This window comes from Arachis ipaensis, chromosome B7, assembly GCF_059453495.1.
Source record: "Arachis ipaensis isolate K30076 ecotype BB chromosome B7, ASM5945349v1, whole genome shotgun sequence".
NCBI classification, from domain to species: domain Eukaryota; kingdom Viridiplantae; phylum Streptophyta; class Magnoliopsida; order Fabales; family Fabaceae; genus Arachis; species Arachis ipaensis.
This window is the reverse complement of record NC_142442.1, coordinates 97,156,644-97,171,313: the sequence shown is the minus strand read 5'-3', so window position 1 is coordinate 97,171,313 and position 14,670 is coordinate 97,156,644. Positions and strand designations below refer to the sequence as shown.

General features: G+C 41.6%; 1 protein-coding gene across 1 annotated transcript; it reads right to left on the bottom strand.

Moving 5' to 3' along the window:
* Window positions 1-296: 296 nt before the first annotated feature.
* Window positions 297-905, bottom strand: LOC107607350 (uncharacterized). The gene has a single exon (XM_016309317.1). It carries the CDS (start codon window positions 903-905, stop codon window positions 297-299), a length of 609 nt encoding a protein of 202 aa, XP_016164803.1.
* Window positions 906-14,670: the final 13,765 nt, after the last annotated feature.

Genomic DNA, 14,670 nt, shown 5'->3' with positions numbered 1-14,670 from the left:
TGCTAACCACGTCGTGTAGGGTAGTTCCCTGATGAAGTTCGCTTCGAGTAGGGCTTTTACTTGTCTGTTGACCTCGGCTGCCCAGTCTGGGGACATTTTTCCTCTCCTTTGTGCCACGGGTTTGGCCTTGGGATCTACAGCTAGCCAGTGGGACATTAGGTCAGAATCTATTTCGGGCATGTTAGCTGGTGTGAAAGCAAACAAGTCTCTATTTTGCCTCAAAAATTGGGAAAGATCCTCTTTCAGGTCGTATGGGAGGTTCCTGTTGACGAAAGTGTATTCGTCTTTGGTTTGCCCTATTTGTAGCTTTCCATGTCGCCTTCTGGCTTTGGCCTAGGCTGGTCGTCTTGTCGGGCGTCCAGGTCGGCGAAGAATATCCTGGCCGCGTCGCAAGACTTCTTCCGTAAGGCTAGGCTGGTATTGTCACATTTTGCTGCGACTTCCCGATCTCCGTGGATACTTCCGACGGAGCCGTCCTCCGTTATGAAATTCATAAAGAGGTATTTGGTAAAGATGATGGCCGAGAAGTCCTTGATTGTTTTTTTTCCGAGGATGATGTTGTAGGCGGTGGAGTCTTTTAGGACCACAAATTCGGATAGAATTGTCTTCCTTTGGTTGCCTGTCCCTATGGTGAGGGGGAGGGTGATGGAACCGTCCGGTTTGAAGAAGTTTTCTCCGAGTCCCGTGACGCTGTTGCGGTAGGTTTGGAGATTTTCATTGCGAAGCCCGAGCTTGTCGAAGGCTCCTCGGAAGAGGATGTTGGAGTCTGCACCGGTGTCCACCGGTATTCTTCGAACCAGTCCTATTCTGATCCTTGCCGAGATGACGAAAGGTGCGTCTTCGGCCGTGGTGCCGTACTGGCAGTCCTCGGGTAGGAAAGTTATCGTTTTGTCGGCAGTGGTCATTGGGGCTTGATCCCTGACGGCCAAGACTTTGAGGTCCTTTTTTAATGTTGATTTTGGCTTGCCGGACACGTCTTTTCCTGTGATGACGTTTACTATGATGGTCGGGTCATCTTCTGGACTTTCCCTGGGAGGTTGTTTTTGCGTTCTTGGATTGCGTCCTTCTCTCTCAAGTGACCTATCTTTTTTTTCGCATTTTGGTTTTTTGATGATTTTGGCAAACTTTGGGAGCTTGCTGTCTCTTTTGGCTTGTTCGAGGACATCTTTTAGGTCGAAACAGTCTTATGTCTTGTGCCCGTAACCTCGGTGGTAGTCGCAATAAAGGGTTTTGTTGCCACTAGTTCTTTCTTTGAGTTGTCGTGCTTTTGGGATGATACCTCGATCTGCTATCTAGTGGTATATCTCAGTAATTGGGGCTGTCAGGGGTGTGTAATTAGAGAATTTGCTGATTCTGGATGGTCGGTTTGTGTTTGTTTGTTTGGGCTAGTCTCTCTGATTCTCTCTGGGTATTGGGTTTTGCCGGGATGTCGGGTTGCCGTATTGGGTGTTGTCGTGGTGTCGTTTGTTGGTGGCAACGACCTGGCTGGCCTCCTCCTCGTTTATGTAGTCTATAGCGACGTTCTGGATCTCGTGCATAGTCCATACCGGTTTGGTGGTAAGGTGTTTGCGGAAATCTTCGTTCAGGAGCCCGTTGGTTAAACAGAGGCTTGCGACGGAATCCGTGAGTCCGTCTACCGTTAGGCATTCATCGTTGAAGCGGTCGAGGTATTTTTGTGTGGATTCATCCTGCTTCTATGTGACCCCTAGCAGGCTGATGGGGTGTTTAGCCTTGGTGATTCTGGTTGTAAATTGGGCCATGAACTTTCGTGAAATATCGTGGAAGCTAGTTATGGATTCGTTAGGGAGGGCGTTGAACCATTTGATTGCCGGTCCAGCTAAGGTTACCAGGAAAGCTCTGCATTGGACTGTGTCGGCTGCACCTTCTAGGTTCATCCTGGCCTCAAAGGCCGTTAGGTGTTCCTGGGGGTCTTTGGTTCCGTCGTACTTCATGTCCGTGGGTTTGTCAAATCCTTTAGGGAGTTTTGCTTTTAAGATCCTCTCCGTGAAGGGAGTGGCTACCATTATTGTATATTCGTTTCTCGTGCGCTTAGTTTCTCGGTGTCGCTGATCTTCGTACGAGTCGTGTTGATGGCTTGGATCTCGGGAAACACTGCGGTTGTACCTTTTACTATGTCGCCATTCTGGCGATTTTTCATGTCTGGGGCCACGCGAGGTGCTATGATTGCCTCTTCCGTCGTGTTGTCGGGTTGGTGATTGGCCACGGCGAGATTTTGATATAGAGGTGTCGTGGCTTCCGTTTTCGGCGTTGTGTCTTTCGGTGGCCACTCTGCCTTCGAGTTCCTGGACTCGAAGGCAGAGATCTTGGATTATTTGCGCTGCTTTTTCCCTGGTGTTTTCGGGGTGCCGTGGTTCTGCGACGACGTGTTCGTTTTCTTTATTCTGCATTGGAGTGGCATGGTGGATGGTGCTTGCTATCCTTCCACGATTCGTGACCTCTTGGTGTTCGGGGGTCGAGTTTCTTGTTCGAGATTTATGTTGGCTTAGCGAGGTTTCTTCTAGTATGTCCCCATTCCGGCTTAATCGGCACAAGTTTCCAACAGACGGTGCCAGTGTACAAGATATCTCTGGTATGGGTTGAGAGATGGATCGAGAACTTGTGGGTTGAGGCAGATGCCGGATCGCTTGACTGGAGCAATGGGGGGAGGTACCTGCAAAGACGTTCCGACGCTCAAGTCAGAATGGATCTGAGAGGTATAAGGTGTGAGGAATGAATGAATACCTGGGGGGACCTGGGTCCTCTTATTTATATGTGGTGATAGTTATCTTATCTTATCTTATCTGAGTAAGATAAGATAGGTGTTTGAATTCGAAAGTCGGTTGGGGGCTCTAGTCGGGCCGGTTCCTGGCCTTCTAGAGGGTTTTGATGGTCCCGACCCGGGTGGCCGAGTTTTGGTTTTATCCCGGGTCATGGAACCGTGGGCCGGATCCGTAACAATTTCCATGCTAAATCCAGACTTAGTTCCATGCAATTCCGATCATCATAGAATTAGTTATAGCTTTTCAAAGTTTCTGACTTCGTTTTAAAAGTAATGCAGAAAATCAGATTTTAGAGTTCAACTTTGAAAAATCATAACTAATTCTCTAATTGATACGAAACCATCAAAATTGAATATTAATAACTATACTTGTTGTAGTTCGATTAGCTTTTAATCTCATAATTTTCCAATCTCTATTAAGTTGTTGGTTCACTTTCAAAGTTGCCATTTAATTTCAAAACTCAAATTTTTCAGCAAGCAATTCAACATATCAAATTCAATCCTTTAAACATTCTCTAAAACCAATTCCAATCAATCATCAACGAAATCCATCGCCAATACAATAATCATATAACCAGCTCAACAACAACAAATCCAACATAATCCATCAGGATTCAGCATTCCATCAAACAGTTCACAACCCACATAATCAGTCAATATTACTAATCAATAATTCCAGTCACACTTCATAGGCACAATTCAGCATCCATATCATCAATTAATCACTCACAACAATTAAACCTATTTTCAATTTACCCAATAAACCTTGTGAGCATTCTTAAATTAAAACTGTTTACTTAAACCCCCTACCTCGATGTCGCAACAGTCCCTTTTATTCCCTTTTATTCCTAATTCATGGCAGCAACTGCAACAGTGACGCCAATGACCTTCCACAGCAGCGACATTAACAATAATCGCAGTAACGGTGGCTAAACCGATACAGAAACATTTGTAGGTGTTCTTTCTATGACAGTGAAGCGGCAAGCAGCGATAATAATCAAGATAGGTCGTGAATGATACCGAATTTAAAGACAAGGACGAAAGAGGTTGTGGTGACCGAGCAATACCAGGACAGCAGCTGAAACAGTTCACAGCAGCAATGATTCTCAATCAATCGTAACAATCCACAGCCCAGCTCGTGATTCCGGCGGCAGCAGTGGAGCATCCTTCGACGGTGATGGCTAAGAGAATACCCACCACCAAGCGTTCTTCTCCTCCTCTGGTTGTTCACGGTTATCTCTCTCCCTAACCTAATCGACGACGCAGCTTCGGAGATGATGGTGGCGGTCTCCATGGCGACCGTTGCTGCGAGCTCGACGGCAGCTGAACTAACGGCAGCGACAGGCAGGCGAGCTGCAGCGACTCCCTTCCCCTCCTCTTCTCTTCTTCTTCCTGTTTTACCCTCTGCTTCTCGTTTCTTTCCTTTTCTCTGAACATATGTAGCGTGACTTTTGTGAAATTAGGGAATCAATTAGGAAATTTGAGATATTAGGGTTAATATTAGGAATTTTTAGGACTAGCGTAAAATATATACGAATGATATAACAATTTTATAAAATATTTGTGATAGAATAATCATTTAGAATTTAAATATAATGCTATAAAGATTACTTTTAAAACACATAAAATTTTATTCTATAAATATATTAACGAGCTCAAATAATTATTTCTAATTTTAATTATAAAGTAAGCATACTAATAACATTTTACAAAATACAGTTAAACTCGAAATATTAATTATCTAAATTGAATCATAACCTTTCATTATTTTTCTATCTTCGAGACTTTAATTTTAATTTAAATAAAATAACTAATTAAAATAAAAGTTGTACATAAAAATTAATTGACTTAAACTTAGAGTATTTACAAAAATCCATTTAATCATTCCTAATAAATTAATCTCTAAGAGCTTAAACTAATAAAATAAACCATAATTTATTCATAATAGAAATTTCTTAAATTTAATTATATAACACTTCAAATACTGAGTCCTAATTTGAAATTATATAAAATAACCAATTATAAAAATTTACGCAAAAATATTAATTAACTTAACTCCAAATATTAATAAAACTCATTTAGTTATTCTTAATTGATTAATTTATAAAATAAGATATCAAATTAATAAAATAAATCGTAACCTTTTAAGAATAAAAGTTACTTAAACTAAATTATACAATTCTTTCTTATTTTTCAATTACTAAAATTATACAAAATATTCTATTATATAAAATTACTTAAGAATATTATTTGATTTAAAATGAAATTATCTCCGAATCTATTTAATTGTTTCTAATAAAATAATTTCTAAAATTATAAAGTTTAAACTTAATAAAATAAAGTCATAATCTATTCATAATTAGATTTTCAAAAATGCGGGATGTTACAAATGCTAGGCTATTCTCGACATGAAAAGTCCGACCTGCGTCAAAGAGGTACAACAACTCAACGGAAGACTGGCATCCCTGTCCAGGTTTCTAGCTGGGTCAGCCATAAAATCTCTCCCCTTTTACGCCACATTAAAGAAAGGAAAGAGGTTTAAATGGACCACAGAGTGCGAGCAAGCCTTCCAAGATTTCAAAAAATTCTTGAGGCAACCACCCATTCTTACTCGACCATGGGAAAGAGAAGAACTCATATTATACCTCGCAGTAGGAAATCGGGCAATAGACTCAGCACTAGTCAGAGAAGACGAAAGTGGGCAACAACCCATCTACTTCATCAGCAAAGCTCTACAAGGGGCCGAGCTAAACTATCAAAAGATAAAAAAGTTTGCCTATGCTCTCATACTCACTTCTCGACAACTTCGCTCGTACTTTCAAGCTCACACTATCAAGGTTCGGACCAACCAGCCCATAAAAGGCATCCTACAGAAGACAGACTTAGCTGGAAGAATCCTGCAGTGGGCAGTCGAGTTATCCAAGTTCGATCTTCAATATGAAGCTCAGACAGCCATCAAATCACAGTATCTGGCCGACTTCATAGCCGAGTACACTGATACCCTGGGAACTCCCACAAAATGGAATCTCTACATAGACGGCTCTTCAAACAAAACCGGGAGTGGCGCAGGTGTAATAATAGAAAGCGATCAGGGAACCCAAATCGAACTCTCGCTAAAGTTTGAATTCCTTTCTTCAAATAATCAGGCCGAATATGAGGCATTACTGGCTGGTTTGAGGTTGGCTAAGGAGGTAGGAGTTCAAAAGCTTACCATCTTCAGCGATTCATAAGTAGTTACCTCACAAATAGAAGGGAGCTACCAAGTTAAGGATCCTACCATGAAGAAATATCTGGACAAAACTAGAGAACAGCTCAGATAATTCGGGGAATATGAGGTCTAACATATACCTCGAGAACAGAATGCTTGGGCGGATGCACTCTCAAAACTAGCCAGCACCAAACCAGGAGGCAATAACAGAAGCCTCATTTAGGAATCATTGCAAAGCCCATCGATCTCGGAGGAAGAAAAGCTCCTAACCATATCAGATCAGGATCAAAGATGGATGGCCCCCATAATCAACTACCTCAAGTAAGAAACACTCCCTACAGACAAGAAGGAGGCAAAGAGGCTAATACGAGAAGTGCAATACTACACTATAATGGGCGACATCTTATATAGGAGAGGGATCTCAACACCCCTCCTAAAATGCATACCGACTTCCAATACAAGGGAAGTCCTAAAGGAAGTACACATCGGCATGTGTGGCAACTACTTGGGAGCACGAGCTCTTTCCAAAAAGGTACTCCGAGTAGGGTTCTTCTGGCCAACTTTGCAAAAAGAAGCAACCGAGTTCGTTAAAGCGTGCCCACCATGTTAGAAGCATGTTAATTTCCATATCGCTATACCAGAGGAGCTCATCAGTGTTACATCACCCTGGCCATTCGCAAAATGGGGGCTCGACCTCCTCGGACCCTTTCCCCAGGGGTCGGAACAAGTCAAGTTTCTCATTGTAGGGGTAGATTATTTCACAAAATGGATTGAGACAGAGCCCTTAGCTAATGCCACCGCTCAAAGAAGTCAGAAATTTCTATACAGGAACATTATAACAAGGTTCGGGGTCCCTTACTCCATCACCACAGATAATGGCACCCAATTCATTGACACAGGTTTCAGGAACTTGGTAGCTGACTTGAAAATAAAGCACCAATTCACATCCGTAGAACACCCACAAGCCAACGGACAGGCAGAAGCTGCCAACAAAGTCATACTAGCTGGGTTAAAGCATAGACTACAGGATGCAAAGGGAGCTTGGGCCAAAGAGCTCCCACAAGTCCTATGGGCATATCGGACAACTCCGTACTCCACCACAGGAGAATCACCCTTCTGACTCACTTACGGAATGGAGGCAATAATCCCAGTGAAGATAGAAGAGGGATCTCCCAGAATGATCCTCTATAATGAAGAGGCCAACTTCCAAAGGCAAAAGGAATAGCTCGACCTACTTCTAGAAGTCTAAGAAAGAGCTCGGATTAGAGAAGAAGCACTAAAGCGTCGAATGGCTTCAAGGTATAATCAGAAGGTAGTCCAGCGAAGTTTCACCAACAACAATCTTATCTTGATCTGAAATGATATCGGAGCTGGTCGATTAGGAGAAGGGAAGCTATCAGCTAACTAGAAAGGACCTTACCAAGTTATAGAGGTACTGGGAAAAGGCTACTACAAAGTGTCTGACCTCGAGGGGCGAGAGCTACCAAGGTCATGGCATGCCTATAACCTAAGAAGGTACTATAGTTAGAAAGTAACAAAGATCTTAGGCAAAGGTGCACTCTTTTTCCTGAAAGGGTTTTTTAATGAGGCGCCAGGCCAAGATCCACAAAATTGCCCGACTTAGAAGGGTAAGTGCTCATATGTATATATGCTTGTCTATATTCCTATTTTCCATTTGAATAAAATTTTTCAGATTCCCTAAAAAGTTCCCTACCAAGACGAATTAATATGAGCGCATAAATTCATCGCCCGATTACAAAGAAGTCGGCAAGGTGAAAATCAAATTCATCGCCCGATTACAAAGAAGTCGGCAAGGTGAAAATCAAATACATCACCCGATTACAAAGAGGTCGGCAAGGTGAAAACCAAATTCATCGCCCGATTACAAAGAGGTCGGCAAGTTGAAAACCAAATCCATCGCCCGATTACAAAAAAGTTGGCAAGGTGAAAGCGATAAAAACATATTAATGCAAGAAGTTATAAAAAGTAATCCATAAAAAGCAGCCTGACAATGTCTGACTAAAAATGGACTACTAAAAATAATTTAAGGACCGACAGGAGAAGTCTGACCAATGAAAGGATCACTAAAAAGGGACAAGACACCTCCAAAAGGTCCGAGCCGCTTAGCTATAAAAGTACAAGTCTTGCAAAAAAGACACTACCTAAAAAGAAAAAAACACAAGTCAAGACGGCACTAAAAAGTCATCCAAACAAACTATAAAGAAAAGGTTCCTTAGCGGAACACTGCCTAAAAAGTTGTTGGAATGTGACTAAAAAGCCCGGGTAACAAAGTCCTACAGGTCGACATCGACCAAAAGGCGCAAGCACAATCTCAAAAGAATAAGCCAGAAGGTTGAGAAACAATCTAAGGCTTAAAATGCTTGGCAAAAGGGGAACAACTCCATTCAAAACAATGGAACAGGGCTACAAGGAAGTCGATAACTAAAAAGGTTCTAGGAGAACACTAAAAAGTTGTCAGAAAAGTCAGCCGGGACACCAAGGGATCACCTCACTCAAGTAGAAAGTAAAGTGTGATCCAACAAGAGCCAAAGGCCACACTGCAAAGGAGGTCGGACAGTACAAACACCAAAATCCACAAAAAGTATAAATTTGTGATCAACATATCAAAGAAACATATCCAGCAAAATAAAACATTAAAGACTCAAACGACCACCTAAGGGGCAGCCTCTGAGTTTAAAAGTGTTTTGTTTTTTCAAAATAAAGTTGCATAGAAGCAACCAAAGTATTAGAAAAGTCACCCACATAAAGAGTTACAAAAGATAAAATTTTAAAAGTCCACAGGCCGGACTATGCAAATATAGAGAAAATCACAAAGGATCTAAAGTCTCCCCGGTAGCAGCATCCGTGGCTGAAGGAGGAGGAATGGTCTTCAAAGGAGTGACATCCACAGTCGCATCCTCCCGATTGAGAATTTGAACATCAGGATTAGATTCAGGATGGTCGACCTCAGCTGAAGGAGTTGAAGAAGTCATGGTGGCAGAAGCTTTGAATGGCGGCGCAGGGGGAGGTCCGTCATCTTCATCATTCGGGACAGGCACAATTTTTCCGTCCTCCACTACATTATCCAAACTGAAGAGAGTCAGGTCGAGTTTGGGGGCAAGGACCCAGACTTGAGCCTTCAAGTTCTCATAAGCATCAGTCACACTATCCACCAGGTGACCCTGATGCTCGGCATAATCAGCATGGGCGAATTGAAGCCTTTCCCTGATCTCTAGCAGCTCGCCATATGTGCGGGTGTAGCTCTCCTTGTGTTTTTTATGTTTCCTCCACCAAGTTCGTAGCTGCCTTAGCTCTGGTAGCTCGGGACTTTTCCTTCTCTAGATCTAACTCCAGCTTAATTACCTTAGCATCAAGCTCATTCTTCAACCCCTTGATTCTATCAAATTCCGATTTAGCATCCTCTATAAAAGCCTTAGTAGTATGGACCGGGGAACCCTGAATAGTACAGAACAAGGCTGCACCCATATCGGCCATCCGAACACTATTGCTGGTAATGAAATCCAAGTGGCGAAGGATGTACACGTCATCCATTGGAAGATGGCCATAAGGAGCAATCTGATTGTCAACAAACCCCACGGCGTCAAAATCAGAGGCATTCAAGTCATAGGGATCAATAGTCTTTTGCTTTTTTGGAGGAAGACCAGAAGTAGGAGCAGAGGCAGCACCAGAAGTCGGCTGGAGAGGGTCGGAAGGAATCACGTGAACCTGGGGAGTCGGAATGATTTTCCTCGGCCCGAAAGTGTCCAAAGTCGGCTTCTTCAAGGGAACTTGAGAAGATCCTTCTCCAAAAGCCTGTGCCGAGATGTTTTGAGCAGCTTTTGCTTTCTTAGCCCTACGAAAGTGTTTCATGGAGTCCATAGATTTCACCATCTCTGCAAAATAGAAACCAAGAAAACAAGTCACAAACAGAAAGGGGTAAAATTCAACCACAAAATAAAACCACAGAAAAGAGGTCGACCACTACCCAGTTCAGCACGAAGGTGGGAAGGATCTCCTAAAAACTTCTTCGTATCGAGATGAGGAGGCTCTCCCCAATTCTCCTCTAACACACTCACAAAAGCCTGTTCAACCTCATCCAGGCTCTCCCAAGAATACATAGTAACAACTACATCTTTTTGCCAACACAAAGGAAAAGTCGGCTCGTTATTTTCATCTAAAAAGAAAGGGTGCACGTCTTCAACAGCTCGGACTTTAAAGTAGTAATTCTTAAAGTCCCAAAAATATTCATCATACATAGAAAATACATTCTTTTCCTGGGTACCTCAGAACGAGACCCAAGAAGCCTTTTTCTTGGCTACTCCAGGTTTGGTCAACATGAACAGATAAAGGAAGAGAGATATGGAAGGTCGGACACCCAACTCTTGACACAGCAGTTGAAAAATCTTAATGAAGGCCCAGGAATTCGGATGAAGCTGGGAAGGGACTACATTACAAGACCACAACAGGTTGGTTTCAAAAGCAGTAAAAGGGATAGTGATATTTAACAAACTAAAGAAATAGTCATAGGCATAGAAAAAGGGCCGTTCTCCCTGAGTTAGGGATGGAAAGCTAACCCTCTCCTCAGGGTCAGGCGACACCAATTCATACTTCTTCTCCTCGTCCCTATTACTACAAACCCTATAAGACCTCCTAAGTCTCACAAAATATTCAAGGTCAGCCACTGTAACACACATTAGGACTATAGAGTCCAGCCAGTCAGACATGCCTTCAGGGACCTTGGTAGACATTTCAACAATATTTTTTCGTGAAGACATAGGCCAACTATCCCTACATTAAGAAAAAAAGAAGAAAAAAGGATTACTACCGAACAACTCAGGCAAATAAGGAAAAAACTCAAATCAGCAAGTATAGGCAGTAAAAGGGAAACCCCAAGACTCACGCTGAAGTCCAAGGGCACCTGACGTGGCGGAAATTGGCGAGTTAAAAAATTATTATAAGAGATACGTCGCAAGTACAGTTCTTAACCAACCGAAAATCCGTTTACCAATTCAGAAGGGTTGTCACAAAATTAGAAATAAAATACTGGGAGTATGAGTCCCAGGTCGTCTCCCAACGAGTTGCAGAAAAATGTGCTATTTTATTAATCAGATGTTTCAAAAATGGTTTGAGTTGATAAACAGGAAATTAAATTAGGGAATTTATGTAATTTTAAATAAAGACCTTGATCGGGAGTAGATTAGTTGGAAGCCCTATTCTTGTTGGAGTACTATCAAGATTAATTGATGATTGAAGGTTATTCTACTTAGTTATCCCTTACTAGGTAGGGGAAAGTCAAGCAAGTTGGAAAGCTATTTCTATTCACAAGTTCTAATCCTCTCTCTTGGAAAGGGTTAGTGTCAGTGACTAGAGGACAATCCAACAATAAACCCAATTACAATTTTTCTCTTGAGCATTCCAACTCAAGGTCCTCCTTTCAATCAACTCCCTATCAAGTTATGGAACTACTAGCTCATTATGAATGTAAACTTCACAAAATAATAAAGAGAGATAAAGAAAGACATGATAGATAATAATCAAAAAGATCAATTTAAAATAAAAATGGTTCTTGTATTAATAAATTCTAAAGATAATCCAATAGTAATTCTGAATAAATTAAGGACATGGAAGAGTAAGAGACAAGTAAGGAAAAACAAACTAGAATAATGAAGTCTTGACAGAGGTAATAACTCTTCTCAATATCCCAATCCAAAAAGCAATGAAAACAAAATCCTAAGAACTACTAATGTGTAGAGAGAAAACCTAGAGAAGGAGTAAAATCAGATCTAAAACTTGAAATTATGCGGAATGAATGTTCTCTTGGTCTCTGCATGTTCCCTGACTCTAATCTGCTTTTCTGGGCCGAAAATCGGGTCAAAACAGGGCCCAAAATCGCCCCCAGCGAATTCTGCAGATTCTGCAGATCGCGCTCGTCACGCGATCGCGTCATCCAGGCGTTCGTGTCATCCAACGTTTTGCCTTGGCACGCGTGCGCGTCGTCCACGCCTTCACGTCACGTGTGCAGTTTCCAATCTACGCGGTCGCGTGAGCCATGCATCCGCGTCACTGCAATTTTCTCTATGTCACGCGGTCGCGTGAGCCATGCGTCTGCATCACTTCTCGCTGGTCATCTCCTTAATTTCTTGTGTTCTTTCCATTTTTGCAAGTTTTCTTTCTAATCTCCAAGTCATTTATGCCCTATAAAGCCTGAAACACTTAACACACAGATCACGGCATCAAATTGAATAAAGGAGAATTAAAATACAAAATTAAAAGTCTCTAGGAAGCAAGTTTTCAACCATGAAGTATTTTTAGGAAGGAATTATAAATGCATGCTTATCATGTGAATAAGTGGGTAAAGATTTGATAAAACCGCACAATTAAGCACAATATAAACCATGAAATAGTGGTCTATCAGCACCCTTTGGAGGCAATAACAAGGCAAGAATTCAGGAAAAGGAAGACGACAGTCTACACCCTAACACCCCTCAACGAAAAATATAAAAAGTTCAACTCTTTTCTGATAACATCACTCCATACAAGCAACAAGAAAACCACCATCATCAACAGACCATGCAAAAATCATCAAAGCTACAATCTCTTTCCTATCAACAGTTCAACAAAGGCTAAAACTTTGTACAAGAAGATTTCATAGAAGGGTGAAAAGAAATAGCGACAAACAAAAACCCTACGGAAAGCAAGATCACCAAAAAGAACGCATTTTCCTCAAACAGAAACAAGTAAAGGGAATCACAGCATTGATCAAAAATAAAAAGATGCAAACTTTGGTAGAAAGGATCAAGCTTTTCAAAACAGACTTGGTGAAAACCAAAAATTTCACAGACATGCAGTATAAAGGCTACCATCGAAATGAAAAATGAAGAAAGAAATATCAACCTGAAAAGAAAGAGGGAACAAGCGCGAAGGAAGACGCAACAATCAAAATCTATACCAGTAAAACACTCTCAAGCAGAGAAGACAGAGAGCTTTGGGGCGTGAGAAAACAGATGAAAGAAGCACCTCAGTGGATAAAGAAGCAAAGAGCGAAGAGAAAAGAAACTGAAAGATGATGCTTTGAAATTCAAAATGAAATGTAGAAGAGGGAAAGAAAGAAACGGCAAAGAGGAGTTAATGGGCTTTAAACCTTCGCACATTTCCAAGAAAAAGCACAAACGCTCACTACAATTAAAAAAGGAAGAGAAACGCTTCGTATTCAAAGAATCCCAACAGGAGATCGATTTAAAGCAAATTGCTCGAACTCGACTTCCTCAAAGAGTCGATGTTTAAAAAACACGACCTCAAAGGAAAGAACGAGCTCAAGCAGGGGCACTGTTTATACCTTGGGTCAGGCTTTGCGACCCGGGCTGATTGAAGACAAAAGCGACCGACCTCCTCAGGTCAGGTCCCCCGACTTCTCCTTTAAAGAGTTCGGCCAAATCGCCATAAGAAGCCCAAGCAGGCCCAAACAAAGGGACACAACCCAATCTAAAGGCAGCCAAAGCCTAGAAAGATAAAGGCGGTTCCCCTTAAAGATAAGATAACTTCACTCAAAGATAAGATAAGATAACTAACTTATCTCAAAGGGAGGTCACTCCACACTACTATAAATACACTGGAGCACCCAGGTATAACTCATACTATGATTCTACAAAAAATACCTGCTCAAAGCCCATGCTAACTTAAGCATCGGAGTCTCTTACAGGTACCACCACCCTCCGGTGACCAAGGATCAACATCACCACCAGAGTCAAAAAGTCGGACACGACAGCTCCGGCCACCACAGCAGATCTCGTCCGAGATCAACCTTCAGTTTTAGGTAACCCTCGGAACAAGCAGCAACTGTCAAGTGATTTGCTTAGTCAGACAAACAGAAAGTAATGGTTGGGTCTCAATTGCATTAACAGTAAATCAGAGAATCAGAAAGCAAACAGTAAACAAGTAGTGAATAGTATATGGAGAAACAGTTAAGGCTTCAGAGTTATCTATTTTCCGGATTGACTTTTCTTACTAACTATTTTAATCATGCAAGATTCAATTCGTGGCAAACTATATGTCACTAAACCCTAATTCCTTAGACCTTTTTAGTCTCCTCTAACCTTCATCAACCACCAATTCCTTGGTCACTTAATTCGAATTAGAGGGTGAAGTTCAATTCTAGTTTTATGCCACAAAAACCCTAATTACCCAAATAGAAGAGAAGAGAAGAGAGAGCCCGAACGGCTAATTTTTTTTCCTTTTATATCTAATATTAATTAATGTAAAAATATATTTCCTAAAACTAAATAATATATTTTCCTAATTATAAATAAAATAAAATTTAATCAAAATTTGCAAAGCCTTCATGTTTAGTGCATCTTGGGACGAGTGGGGATCATTGGCTTCATTAAGGGTGGTGCCAAACTTGGAAGAATCCAAGTTTGGTGTGGAGTGGTGCATAGCCTTTCTTTGGAGTTCTTGTGTTGGCGCCGAACATCAGTAAACTCAAGTTCGGCGTGGAGATGGCAGCGTGATTTCCCTTGGGGATCCTTGAGTTGGTGCCAAACTTGAGCTTCCACCAGTTTGGCGTGAAGTGGTCCATACGAAATGGAAGAAAAGGGTAAAATATTATATATTGTTGGAAAGCTCTGGAAGTTAGCTTTCTAATGCCGCTAGAGTCACATCAATTGGACTTGTGTAGCTCAAGTTA

What these genes read in the sequence shown, in the direction of transcription:
- LOC107607350 (XM_016309317.1), bottom strand. Translation starts at nt 905, where the DNA reads ATGACCACTGCCGACAAAACGATAACTTTCCTACCCGAGGACTGCCAG.